The sequence below is a fragment of the Eschrichtius robustus genome, chromosome 3 (assembly GCF_028021215.1).
Source record: "Eschrichtius robustus isolate mEscRob2 chromosome 3, mEscRob2.pri, whole genome shotgun sequence".
Classification (NCBI taxonomy): domain Eukaryota; kingdom Metazoa; phylum Chordata; class Mammalia; order Artiodactyla; family Eschrichtiidae; genus Eschrichtius; species Eschrichtius robustus.
The window spans coordinates 89,480,484-89,495,408 of NC_090826.1; the positions used below are offsets into that span (position 1 = coordinate 89,480,484).

The 14,925-nt window shown below is 38.8% G+C and overlaps 1 protein-coding gene across 1 annotated transcript; it reads right to left on the reverse strand.

The window, feature by feature from the left end:
- Window positions 1-12,782: 12,782 nt before the first annotated feature.
- On the reverse strand, window positions 12,783-13,987 carry LOC137761184 (protein CDV3 homolog). Its single transcript, XM_068538087.1, has 2 exons — window positions 13,668-13,987; window positions 12,783-12,933 (listed from the first exon to the last, which is right to left on the reverse strand). Exons 1-2 carry the CDS (start codon window positions 13,985-13,987, stop codon window positions 12,783-12,785), a joined length of 471 nt encoding a protein of 156 aa, XP_068394188.1.
- Between the last annotated feature and the right edge of the window lie 938 nt (window positions 13,988-14,925).

Genomic DNA, 14,925 nt, shown 5'->3' on the forward strand with positions numbered 1-14,925 from the left:
TTTTTTTTTTTTTTACTATTTTGGTCTAAGTTATTTTTGGTTGTTGTTGTTGTTTAACTTCTAATAACTATATAGAAACCACCACTTCTGGTTTCTCTTTTTTCACTTTGACTCTAGAGGGAAAGACAGGGTACATATAGGTGCTAACTGTGGGCTCTGGAGTATGCCAAGAACTGAAGTAAGGTGCATGGGCATCTTGGATGTTGTAACTGTGGAGTGAGTCATCCTAGACTTTTGCAAGTAAAGAGGGAGTTAGGAAAGATTGAGGGAGCTATTTCTCAAACAGATGGATCATGGTATTGAGGAATTCTCAATGCATGGGTAATTGTGCCGAAGAGCAGGGGTCTACAAAATTTTCACAACAGCCCTGAGGTGTAGGTAGAGCTATTAGTTCCATTTTACACACAAGAAAACTAAGGAATAGAGAGACAAGTCATGGATTAGTCAGGATTCAAATTGCCTAATTCATTATCAAAGCCTAAATTCTTTTTATTTTTTTAAATTTTTATTTATTTATTTATTTTTGGCCGTGTTGGGTCTTCGTTTCTGTGCAAGGGCTTTCTCTAGTTGCAGCAAACGGGGGCCACTCTTCGTCGCGGTGCGCCGCTCTCTCACTATCGCGGCCTCTCTTGTTGTGGAGCACAGGCTCCAGACGCGCAGGCTCAGTAATTGTGGCTCACGGGCCTAGTCGCTCCGCGGCATGTGGAATCTTCCCAGACCAGGGCTCGAACCCGTGTCCCCTGCATTGGCAGGCAGATTCTCAACCACTGCGCCACCAGGGAAGCCCAAAGCCTAAATTCTTGAAAGTGCAAATCTCTTCAGAAACTTCAGGAACTAAGGCACCTACAAAAATTCTAAGTCCTGGGGTGGTTCGAAACTGTATAAATACCTCTGGATCAAAAGTTTATCTTTTTTTTCTAGATTCCACTTAAATCTCAGTTACTATTTAGCCTCTGGTATCTCCATTAAAAGGTATTTGTAGCTGGATGAAGAGATAAAGCTTTACATGAACAGCTTCCATAACAGCAATAATTATAGTAGTGACCATATACTGGGCAATTACAGTGCACCAGGAATATGGCTATGAGCACTTTATACTTATGATCTCATTTTATCCTCTCCACAACCCAATGAGGTAAACTACCATTATTTTTACTGTAATTATATAATATTGTTATATAATAAAATGCTTAGAATATACGTACAGTCATTATACAATATTTATATAATAAAAATACAACTCTGGATATGTGACAAGTTGCATAAATATTTACATGAAAACATGGAGGGGTTAATTAGCAATTATCTCTCTGCAGCCTTTAGCCCTTGAAGAGCTCCTGGGAAAAGAAGAGCTGAGCTCTGTCAGAGGTGGTTTCACTTGACTCAGACAGTTTTCTTTCTTCCCAAAATGATTCAGTCTCAGAAATGTTTTTTAATCTTTAATATCTCCATTAAGAAGAGTTTCTGTCAAGTGCTTCAAAAGTATACAATGTGGGCTTCCCTGGTGGCGCAGTGGTTGAGAATCTGCCTGCCAATGCAGGGGACACAGGTTCGAGCCCTGGTCTGGGAAGATCCCACATGCCGTGGAGCGACTGGGCCCGTGAGCCACAACTGCTGAGCCTGTGCGCCTGGAGCCTGTGCTCCGCAACGGGAGAGGCCACGATAGTGAGAGGCCCGCACACCGCGATGAAGAGTGGCCCCCACTTGCCGCAACTAGAGAAAGCCCTCGCACAGAAACGAAGACCCAACACAGCCATAAATAAATAAATAAATAAAATTTAAAAAGCAGCAGTAGGTGCTAAAAAAAAAAAAAAAAAAAAAAAGTATACAATGTGAGGGAGCATTGCTGATGCCCTGCTGGTGAGTGAAACAGGGGAGGTAGAGTCCTCAGCCAGCCCCTGGATGTGCCCTCAGAAATGCAGGCTGATGTGCAAGCACATGCCAAGAACCCATCTCCTTTCTACCTCGTTACTCTCTTTTCTTTGGGTTTCTGTGTGTCCTTTGTAGTCCAACCAGCAAATTACTTTGAGACAAAGAGAAATCCACTGCCCGGCCAATCTAGGAATAAATTAGTTCCCTTCCTAAAAAAAATACTTGGGAACCTTTAAACATTGAACTTGTGGGTCAAAAATTTGGAATTCCTTTCCTCTCAGATTAAAATCTTTTGACTTTTTCTGAAGCCATTGCATTAGATTACAGTTTACTTCTCTGCTAATTTGCCAGCTGTGAACTTGCCACCTCTAGGAGGTTGTTCTGTGGTTTAAACAGGGAGGAAAAAAGACTAAGTTGACAAAATGGGTATGTTTAACAAAAATCTGGGACCCTCAGTTTGATACTACACTGTTGATGACAGTTATTTGACTCTTCATAGTTCAGTCATAATGAGACAGGATACTGCATAAGCCAAGACCACACAAAGGATTGATGGTAAGTATCAAGAGGGTGTGGAGGAAGTGGGCTATAACCTCTTCTTCTCCCAACTGTTGTAGTGTCATCTCTTGCCTTTTAAAAAATCAGTTAAAGTACACGAAGCCCTGATATATTCAGGGACAACAGTAACAACCAAAAACTTAGGTTTATTGAAAGATGCATGACTTTTTCACCTTTGTTCTTTCATAGGGACTCGTCCTCTCCACCAAGCTCTCTTTCTCTTTATTTTTTTCTCAAATATTATTGCATATCATTGTGTCTGGCTTAGTCTATTGGAAAATCCTATGTCCTCTGTAATTTAAGTTTTAAACAACATTTATTAAAAAAAAAAATTCAGCTGCCTTCTCTGAGTGGAAGACTGTCTAGCATCCTTAATATTCTTCTATAGAAATTGTGATAAAGGAACAGATAAACCTAAGTAAATCCAGTGTGTAGAGCTCCTTTAAAATGTAGGACCTTGTCAATGGGTTAAAAAGTAAAAGTTGGTTTTGTTCTAAATATCCTTGCTGGGGCCCATTATGCATAATAAGGGGCCACAGCCCATTTGCAAGGCCTCTGAATGAACTCCATTCATTCTGTATTTGTAAATGTTTCTTCAGGCACAAAGAGAAACAATAGTTATAACCTAATTTCTTTGGCACCAATATCAGCAGAGGAAAAGCCAAAAGATCATTATGAAAACTCTAGTAACTTCTCTTGTGATTATATACTTCTGTATTCATTGATCATATTTGTGTATTCAAATAAACACCTTTTAAAAAGATTATAAAGTAGTTTGGCAATGCTGTAATATCACATTTCATGCACTGAGTGACATTTTGAAAATGGAATACTTCAAAGTAATTTGCTTATTACAGTTACTAAAGTTTATAAAAAACACACTGACATGCACCCCAAGTCTTTAAGGGAAAAGACTTTGTGTTTTTCATTACCGTATTTTAAAATCTGATTAGAATTCAAACTACAATTTTGTTAAGTAAATCCACTAATCAGTTTCCACAGTTACCTGTAGAAGTCAGTGGAGGGTGTACATCTGGAAGTAGCAGTCGTGGTACAGTGCCTGTTAATACCATTTCCAAGTGAACTTTCTTAAGTGCATGTCTGATCTAAGCATGTCACCCCTTGCTCAGTACCATTTGCGGACTTCCCATTGCCCTTGAAGGGAAAGCCCACATCCCGCATGACTTACAAAGTCCTCTTTCAGGCTTCTGGCTTTTGCCTACCTGCCTTTTCAGCCTCATCTCCTACCATCCTTCCCTCAGTGAGCTCTATTCAGGGGACTTGGTTCTTTCTTCCACATAATGTTGTTTCTGCCTGTTCTTGCCTGGAGCTCTCTCCTTCCCAACCCTGTTTCCCCATTTTAATCTGAACAACCCTTACTAACTCTTGAAGTCTTAACTTTAGGTTACTTTTTCTGGAAGATTTTTAGTTGTCTTAAATAACTAATTAATTGAAAGTCCAGCGTATTTGAGGCTGATTGTGTGGGGATTCATCGTTGAACGACAGTTTGGAACCAGATTGTGAAGGACTTTCTAAACTGTGCTTTCAAGATTTTGAACAGGAAAATGATGTCAGCTTTATGTTTTAAAAGTTTGAAGGATGGTTTAACATACCCATGTAATTAATGGTCACTGAACTAAGAAATAGCACACTAATCCTTTTGATGATCCCGTCTTCGGTCTCTCCCAAGCACTGTGAAAAATCACTTGCTCTGATTGCATTCTTGGAGACCCTGCTAATTCATTATTGAAAAATACCAGCTGCCAGTATTTGTCATTATGTTGTCATTTACTTGGTGAATGATGCTAAATAAAATGTTAACGAAAGCTCGAATACCATTGAATTATTTAATAATATATAGTGAAGTAGTTTTAAGAGTGCACGCTCTAGAGAGATCTGGTTTAAAATTCTTGCTATACCACTTACCAGCAATAATGGATGTGGATAAGCTATTTAGACAACTTATTTAGCAAAAGAAACTCCAAATGAGGGGTGGAGAGATGGGGCAAGGAAGATAGACCCTAAAGCAGTTTGCCAAGCATGACATTTCTTTGAGTTTGAGAGTGTCATTTAAAAATCCAAGTGAATCTTGCTTTCTCTTCTAACACATTTCTGTCTATTTTAACATAAAAATATTTTTAAGTTAAGGGATTAAGTTGGCTGGTGGTTATTGCCTCAAATTTTCTGCACAGTTATTTCTCCAAAACAACACACTATGTTTATCCTATGGCTTGAAGCATGTGAAAAACAGACTAAAGGAATTACCAGAAATGTAACTATAAAATCTCATTAGCGCAGAAGTTCTGCATTCATCTTCAGCCACTGACCTACAGTGTTCACTCCAAGACTACAGTATTCTAGGCGAGTTTTTAAAAAATCCAGCTCAATAATGTTACAAAATAAACTCATCATTTCCCTCCCTCACCATCCCTAAAGCCAGATTATCCTAACTTTCCTGGCTTCACCATTTTTCCAGTTACTCTTATAGAAACCTCAGGAAGCACCCTGGCTTAACTCTTTTTCTTATCTTCCCCCCAAATACTTTAGTTAAACATTTTAGTCTTTCTCCACAGAATACACCTTAAACATTTAATTCTTTTTTTAATTTTTATTTTATCTATTTATTTTTGGCTGCGTTGGGTCTTCGTTGTTGCGCGCGGGCTTTCTCTAGTTGTGGTGAGCGGAGGCTATTCTTCGTGGTGATGCATGGTCTTCTCATTGCGGTGGCTTCTCTTGTTGCGGAGCACAGACTCTAGGTGAGTGGGCTTCAGTAGTTGTGGCCCGTGGGCTCTAGAGCGCAGGCTCAGTAGTTGTGGTGCATGGACTTAGTCGCTCTGCGGCATGTGCGATCTTCCCAGACCAGGGCTCGAACCCGTGTCCCGTGCATTGGCAGGCGGATTCTTAACCACTGTGCCACCAGGGAAGCCCCGTATAATTCTTTTGATTACTGCTTTTTCTTTTTCATTTATGTTCTGCAGTCAGCTGTCCAGTTTTTTATTACTTTTTGCTGGACTGTCACTTGGTTCTTGAACAAGTTTCCTCCATGCATTCTCTTTCCCTTTTCATTTAGCCTATGTAGCCAATTCCTTCCTTGTCTCATCAGCAAATACAAAATTAAGTATTTATTTTCAAGACAGGCCTTCCTCCACCATATTATGTTGACCTTCCTTTCCAATGTAATCTTTTCCTGCTCTCCTATATGGTCCATACTCTACAGCCAAACTGAACTGTCTACTCTTCCCCAAGCACCCTCAAGCTCTCTTGTCTCCAAGCCTCAGCACCAACTATTTCCACAGCCTCTCACTACTGTGTCCATTTTCAAAGCCTATCTCACAAGGCTTCCTCCACCATAAATCCTTGAGTGATCATTCCAATTGAATGTATAGGGTTTCTTTTTCCATTTGTTTATTCATTCATGGAACAAATATTTATCAAATGTCTTAGGTGTATCAAATGAGAAAACAGCGCTGGGGATTTAGCAATGACTGGGACAGAATTGGAACCCACCTTAGTGGAGGTTATAATCTAACATAAAAGAAGACTTGATAACTAATTTCAGGTGTCAAAGGTTTTACAAGGGTCTGTACAGCATGTTTAAAAGGGTGTAACTTAAACTGAGAGTCAAGTATGGTTTCCCTGAGATGAGGCGCAGAAAGATATCTGGAGAATGAAGAACTAGCTAGGCAAAGTGGGAGGGGATTAAAGGAATTTGGGGACATGAAAGAGTGTTCTAGGCAGAGCAAACAACATATGCAAAGGGCGTGAAGTGGGAATGAGCATGGCACTTTTGAAGAACTGAGGGAAGGCCAGTATGGATAGCCAAATGGATGTAACATGAATAATTGAATAGGAGAAATTGAGATATTAGCTAAAAAGGGATTGATAACCCAGGGGCTCTAAAATGGATTGGAACTGAAGAAAGGAGAGAGGGTAGAGAAAAACAGGGAGGGGGTGGAAGAAACAATGCTTGGAGACTCGGATGAGACTGAAGAAAAAGGATAGTGATAAAAGTTCAAGGATGGAACATTTTGGTCAGTGAGTCCCATATCTCATTTCTCATTAAACCTTGTAATACATGCTCACTTCCTGTATTCTGTCATATTTTATAGTTATTTATATAACTGTCTTATTCTTGATACTAAATTATATTACCTGGGTTCTTATTATAGGTTAATAATAATTATTAATAATATGGGCCAATATTTACAAGTAAAGATGTTTTTGCTGCTGTACTTATTTCTTTCTTTGATCATTAAATAGAAGTTTCTTCCCCTCCATTTTATGTTCAAACTCATCTTTTATGTCATTTGGCAGATACTGAATGCCACTTGGTGCATGACATTTTAGCAGGCCTAAAGAAAGGCACCAAAACCAAAAAACAAACTACTACAAAACATTTTTTTTTTTTTTAAAGGCAAGGAGCAAGCCTCCTGATTCCTTTTTTTTTTTTTTTTAATTTATTTATTTATATTTATTTTTGGCTGTGTTGGGTCTTCGTTTCTGTGCGAGGGCTTTCTCCAGTTGCGGTGAGTGGGGGCCACTCTTCATCACGGTGCGCGGGCCTCTCACTGTTGCGGCCTCTCCCATTGCAGAGCACAGGCTCCAGATGCGCAGGCTCAGTAGTTGTGGCTCACGGGCTTAGCCGCTCTGCAGCATGTGGGATCTTCCCAGACCAGGGCTCGAACCCATGTCCCCTGCATTGGCAGGCAGATTTTTAACCACTGCGCCACCAGGGAAGCCCCCCTACAAAACAATTTTTGAGTGAATAAATGAAGCTATTTCCTTGAGTCCCCTTAATCTTTCAAAATGTAGGAAGTGTTAATATGTCTAGGTCCATTCACAGAATTGGAAAGAAAATGGGAACTCAAAGGGGACAGAAAATTAGTGGTAGGATTCAGTAGATCATATTTCCAGCTTCTTAGCACTCTTGATGTTTAGCCAAGTTATCGAACTTTTCTTCATTTCTCCACTAAGAATTCCTTTTTTTCTAGTAGGATTGCTTCAGTTTATGAAAATGAGTGTGTATATACTAAGCCATTTTCAGAAATGAGTCATTAGGACTATTATAACCTAAACAAATGAAATAAAGTACTCTTCACTTAAAGTGTCATTTTTTAACCATTTTTTAAAATTGAAGGATAGTTAATTTATAATGTTAAGTTAGCTTCAGGTGTACAGTAAAGTGATTCAGTTATACATATATATACATATATGTATATGTATATAAGTACATAATAATAATATATGTATATATATGTATATTCTTCAGATTCTTTGCCATTATAGTTTATCACAAGACACTGAATATAGTTCCATGTGTTATACAGTAGGTCTTTGTTGTTTATCTATTTTACACATAGTAATGTGTATATGTTAATCCCAAACTTCTAATTTATTCCCCCTGCCACTATCCACTCTGGTAACCAAAGTTTGTTTTTTATTTTGGTAAGTCTATTTCTATTTTGTAAATAAGTTCATTTATATCATTTTTTTAAGATTCCACATATAAGTGATATCATATGATATTTGTCTTTCTCTGTCTGACTTCACTTAATATGATAATCTCTAGGTCCCTCCACGTTGCTGCAAATGACATTATTTCATTCTTTTTTATGGCTGAGTAATATTCCACTGTGCATATATAACACATCCTCTTTATCCATTCATCTGTTGATGGACACTTAGGTTGCTTCCATGTCTTGGCTATTGTAACTAGTGCTGCTGTGAACATTGAGGTGCATGTATCTTTTCGAATTAGAGTTTTCTCCAGATATATAACGAGGAGTAGGATTGCAGGATCATATGATAACTCTATTAGTTTTTTAAGGAACTTCCATACTGTTCTCCATAGTGGCTGTACCAATTTACAGTCCCACCAACAATGTAGGAGGGTTTCTTTTTCTCCATTCCCTCTCCAGCATTATTATGTGTAGACTTTTTAATGATGGGCATTCTGACTAGTGTGAGGTGATACCTCTTTGCAGTTTTGATTTGCATTTCTCTAATAATTCATGATATTGAGCATCTTTTCATGTGCCTGTTGGCCACCTGTATGTCTTCTTTGGAGAAATGTCTATTCAGGTCTTCTGCCTATTTTTTGACTGGGTTGTCTTTTTTTTTTTTTTTAATTAAGCTTATGAGCTCTTTGTATATTTTGGAAATTAATCCCTTGTCAGTAGCATAGTTTACAAATATTTCCTCCCAGTCCATAGGTTGCCTTTTCACTTTGTTTATGGTTTCCTTTACTGAGCAAAAGCTTTCAAGTTTAATTAGGTCCCATTTATTTTTGTTAGTTAGTTTGTTTGTTTTTATTTCCATTTCTCTAGGAGATGGATCCAAAAAAAATTGCTGTGATTTATGTCAAAGAGTGTTCTGCCTATATTTTCCTCTAGGAGGTTTATAGTAGCCTGTCTTACATTTAGGTCTTTAATCCATCTTGAGTTTATTTTTGTATGTGGTGTTAGAAAATGTTCTAATTTCATTCTTTTACACGTAGTTGTCCAATTTTCCCAGCACCGCTTATTGAAGAGACTGTTTTTTCTCCATTTTATATTCTTGCCTTCTTTGTTATAGATTAATTGACCGTAGGTGTGTGGGTTTATTTCTGGGCTTTCTACCCTGTTCCACTGATCTATATGTCTGTTTTTGTACCAGTACCATACTGTTTTGATTACTGTAGCTTTGTAGTATAGTTTGAAGTCAGGGAGTGTGATTCGTCCAGGTCCGTTCTTCTTTCTCAAGATTGTTTTGGCTATTTGGGGTTCTCTTGTGTTTTTGTACAAATTAAAAAATTTTTTGTTCCAATTCTGTGAAAAATGCCATTGGAAATTTGATAGGGATTGCATTGAATCTGTAAATTGCCTTGGGTAGTATGGTAAAGTGTCTCTTTTAATTACACCTTTGTGTTTCTCCTACATTTTCATTGAGTCTGATGTCTACTTTCTTTGTATATTTACCTTACTTGGATACAGGCAGGATGTTCCCCTTTATTTATTTTTAAAAAATTTTATTTTGGGCTGCATTGGGTCTTCATTGCTGTGTGCAGGCTTTCTCTAGTTGCGACAAGCAGGGGCTACTCTTTGTTGCGATGTGCAGGTTTCTTATTGCAGGGCTTCTCTTGTTGTTGAACATGGGCTCTAGGCACACAGGCTTCAGTAGTTGCAGCACACGGGCTCAGTAATGTTGGCTCGTGGGCTCTAGAGTGCAGGCTCAGTAATTGTGGCACATGGGCTTAGTTGCTCTGCGGCATGTAGGATCTTCCTGGACAAGGGATCGAACCCCTGTCCCGTGCATTGGCAGGCGGATTCTTAACCACTGCACCATGAGGGAAGTCCCCAGATGTCCCTTTTTTTTTCAGTTAGATGTTAAATAAACTTACCATATGTTCATTTTCAGCCTCATGTTTTAAAAAGATTTTTATTACACAAAGAAGTCATCCACATGACATGAGGGACCCAATGTTAATGGGAAACAATAGTAAAAATGTAACCCTCCTAAAATATTAGTGATCATCATCTTCCTTTTTTTGTTTTCCTAGGTACACCCTAAGGGTGGTTATTGCGATGAAGCTGTGATATACACACTGAAAGAATGTGATGCTCATCATATTGGTATGGCCAAAACACATGGGTATGAATGTCTCTTGGGAGAAGCCATCCAGGACAGTGACATGAAACATGAGAATCTCTGGATCATCACAAAATTTTAGCTCGGTAACTGTGGCTTTGAAAACACTGTACAGTCCTGTCTGAAATCCTGTGGCTTGGAGTACGTAGGTGTGCACTGTAGACATCATTGGTCATTATCATTTTCTTAGAGATTCAACCATTCTTTTATGTATTTTTAGGGGATTAAATAATTTTGGATGTAGTGTGACTCTGAGCATGGCAGATGTCAGAATAAATATTGTGATGTGTTTTTAAAGAAATAAATTTTATTGTGCTTTGAAATCCCTTTTGATGTTTTCTTATACAGCTCCCAGTAACTTAGTTACAAAGTCAACTGTCTCAGATGTGATGTCTTAGCCCTTGCTCAGCTTTTTATGAATTCTTTTGCTATTTTATAATCTTTTGATTCACGTCTGTCCTTAAGTAATCTTTTGTCTTTTTTTTCCATATATTTACTTTTTATTGAATTTGTTAATGTTACAGAGTTTTTGCACTGCCAAACCATGCCTGAGAATTCAAAGAAAGAAATGCTACAGTGGACAGCCTCATCCACCCATCATACAGCATATTAAAACTTGATTCATGTGCATTTTGATAATTTCATAATCTTTTAAAAAGTTATATCAAGGGTTGGAATTTTTAAATCTCCTGCAGGTCTTCAGATTTCTGTGCCATTAAGTAACATTTCCACATATTCATCTCAGTTCATTCCTTAATAACGTAACCCCCAACGAAATTTTGCTGGAAAAAAATGCATACTTTTGAGGGGAAATATGTGGCTCAAGGTCCAAGAGATTATTTGTTAAAAGATTTTTGGCTCCCAAAATGAAGTTTTCAGATTAACCAAGAATCCTTTGTTTCTCAATCATCCAACCTCTCCTTGGCTGGCTCAGCAACTACCCAAGTACATGAGAACATAGGCATCCTGCCTGCCACTTCAAATAATGCCAACGTTATTGCCCAGATATGGTTCGCAGGTCCTGTCAGATGACTCTGTAACCCTTCTAGGAGTGCGATTCCTGCATCGACACTTTTATCAAGACTGAACTCCTAGAGGAAAATGCTCCTGTATCAGGATAGTTTTACTCACCCATTTGCTTCACTCTTGCCAGTAGCAAGTCTGCAACTCCTACATTTGGCAAAGGGATTTTATTATAGAGAAACCCAGACTCTGCATCAAGTGGTCACATGCCACTTTGAAATATTTCTATTAAACCGAAGATACAAAACTAGGAAATTACCAGACTATCTCATTAGATGGAAAGACTTTTCAGTAATCCTGGGTAGCGTCCTGATGTCCTTTTCCAGGACTAAAAATTACTGGATAGTTTAAGTTGTAATTATTAAAAACAGAAGTGCTACATCACCTGTCTCTTGCCCCGACTCTCCAAATGAACAACGTAAAAAGACACACCAGAAGGTTGATGACAGAGCTAGGCTGGGACAATCACTGCATCTACAGAATGTCTAATACCTTAAACGTTTGGGCACAAGTGCATCTGGAATTCTTGTCAGAGATCATGCAAGATCCATGAAACTTCAATGGGTTTTAGGTTGAGGTTCTGCTCTCACTGCTTTGAATTTATAAGGACACGTCTGTGACTCCCTTGGCCTGAGCAGAAACCATACTCTTCCCACCGCAGTTTACTATACAACTTAGACCTGATTAGAGGAGGCTTTAGCATCACCTGAAGTACAGCCCCCTGCATCTACTGCCCTTTATATCAAAGGCCATTTGGTTCTACTCTAGGGATTGGCGTATTCATGAGACATTTCACAATTCCAATGCATATTTCAGGTTGCTTAGCCAAGCAATATGCTCTGTTAAAGAACTATTCCAAGTCAAAGCAAAAAAACCCAAAAAACCCAAAAAATGTCTTAATATGGAACACAGAAAGAGCACTACCCAAATAAAACATTACTAAAAGAAATAAGATTATTTCCCCCCCCACCCCTTTTCCCACTTGGTGACCCGAGTTTGGTTGAATTTAATTTGTGTTTACCTCAGAATACAACTCAAAATTTAAATTATAAATCACAGCCCTACACAGATTATCTGAACACATCAGTTCTTTCGAGAGCAGCATGTTCCAGGAAGTCTAACATAGCCACAGCCCACTACAGGGTGTTCCTTATGGATGGGGCACAGGACAGGTTAATTAAGGTCACTTAAATCTTCATCTTTTACAGCAGATCAGAACCCAGATGGCTGACTTTCTGCAGGATTTCTGATAGGAATCCAGTAGAGCTGGTTTCAAGTTTCTCATCAGCACTTAAAAGCTGTAACCTTCTTATCCAGACGTTGTGATCCACATGAAGTCCACAATGAGTGCAGCAAATCTGAGGTAGTCAACCCTGATGAAGACTCAGTATCTGAACATAAAAAGATTTTGAAATGACCACTGGCTGCAGTTTTTGGGTTTTTTGTAATTGCAGAATAATTATGAAAGAACACTGCTGAATCTAGTTCACACATCTATATAACAATGAAAATCCCCCTAAATCCAATACACATAAAGAGCAGTTGTGACACTTTAAACTTCCATAGTGCAATAGGGCTGATTGCATATACCGAGCGGTCTGCATCAGTTGTAGATCCAGCAGAGATCAGATAGATGATGGATGGCTGTCCATGGTGGTTAGCTGTGGTCTAGTTACCTTGGAAGCGCTAGCAAACACCATTCTTTAACTGTACTGTGTGTGGCTGCTTTTCTGATTCTCAAGCACAGCATGCTGGTTGTCTAGCTGAAGTTTAAGGGCCTGGTTTATTGAACCCTCATCCCTACCTCTAGTTTTGTGTCTTACTACTTCAAAGCTCTTCTCCATTTCTTTATACCTAAGGGAAAAGAAATGTGATCAGTAAGTATTTCTTCTTCACTAGGTTGTTTTGAAAATATCCTTCCTTGAATTAAAAACAAAAAAACTACCCCTTAGAAAAATCTTGAGGAAGTGACAAGAGGGGAAAACTGGTTTATAAATCCTTATCAAAACCATTTTTAAGGCTTCAGTTGAACAGAAAATATAGAATACTGTACTGAAGCTCTACAGTCCTATTTTCTGTGGTAGCAAATCTACTGAATACTATTAACTGAAAACCTATTTTGGGACTGACTTCAAGACAACTGGAAAGTTAAAAAGCTGTATAATGACATGGTGGTTCCTTCTAAGACTCACTTTTACTCTTAGCAAATAATAGACAATACATATCTCTTTCTCTATGTATAAAGTAAGTAACAATTTCCTCATTCAAGTAAAGTTCTACTCATTATTCAAAGACCTCCCTACACTTCTACTTTATGGGAGTGGATCAGATAAAGATGAGTGTGGTGAATCACTGTAGGACAGAGCAGAGGAACAAGTCAAAGTGGAGGTTTAAATTCAAGCCAGCTGTGCTCTCAAAGAGGGAAAAAGGCTGGGGTTTAATTTAAAAGCCACCCTCAAAAATTTCCATCTGATGTCATTTACATTTCTTCCCATTTTATTTACTTGGTAAAAAATTCATTTCCCTAAATAAGATGTGGATGTGCCATATGTGGTCATTTAACTCCAGGTAGCATTCATTTGAAGTACCTGCTCTGGCTTTCTACGTGCTTGGCAGTGGGCTGCAGGGGTGGGAACTCCGTATCACTGTAGATTTCTAGTGGCCCTTGTGGTGCTTTCCTTGCTGTGGTCAACCTGACCCCAAGAGGCCTATACACGCCTCTAGTCATTGTCAGTTCTGGGGTTTCTGTAACAACTACTGGAGCAGGAGATGCTTGTACGGGAGCTGTTTTATTCCAGGTACCTGAAGATTTTTCTACATCACCACCACCACCTCTACCTTCTTCCCAGTTATCACCTGGATCTTCTCTTTTTTCATTTTCATCTTCTTTCTTTCCACTTATTTGCATTGCTTGAACTCTTAGGCTGCTGTGATCAACCTCTTTTTGCTCAAATTCTTTCCACTCATCTGCATCCTTTGTCACAACCTTGGTGGCAGCCCCGGGGCCCATGGCCTCCCTGCCTGCGGTCCCGCTGTAGCCCAGCCGGGTCCCTGTGGCCCATCCTTTTGTCTTTATGTCCATTTGTCTTTATGTCACTTTTTCATATTCCCACCTCAATTAAGAGAAACTCTCATTCATGGAGCAATGGCTAAATCTCCACCTCTTTGCTACTCCTAGTCATAGAACTGTCCAAGTATCATATGACCTGCACCTTGGAGAGGTAACCTACCATGAGCTGCAGTCCAGTCCTAAGTTGTTCAGGTTAAGAAACTCAGTTGACTCACTAACTAAGTCTTGCTTATTAACTGAGGTGCTATGGTTTATGCATTATAATAATGTGAATTTATCCTGTTATTATTTTGAATCAATAGTATGGCATCATATCAAAGAGACTTTAGTATACTAACATACCAAATATAGTGTATAGAGTTATAGCAGAGATTTCTAAGACCCCAATGAGTGTAGTATATAGAAAGTACAGTGGATTAGAAATAAGGAGGCCTAACATTCTTATCTGAGTTCTGCTGATATTATCTATGTGTATTTGAGGCTAACTGTTTAAATTCTCTGGGCCTTGGCAAGAAAGGGAAAAGAACTAGAAGGCACACCCATTCCTTTTTAGAGTATGCTCCAGAATTTGCATGTATCACTTCTGCTCCTGTACCTTTGGCCAGAGCTTAGTCAGTTGGTCACATGTAGCTGGAAAGGAGACTGGAGCATATAGTCTGTAGCTAAAACTTGTAGGATTTTATGACTAAAGGAATTGGACTTTTGAAGGACAACTAACAGTCTTAGTCATTTTCCCCTTTTATCAGGAAAGTAAATGCTCTCTCAGCACCTTCCTT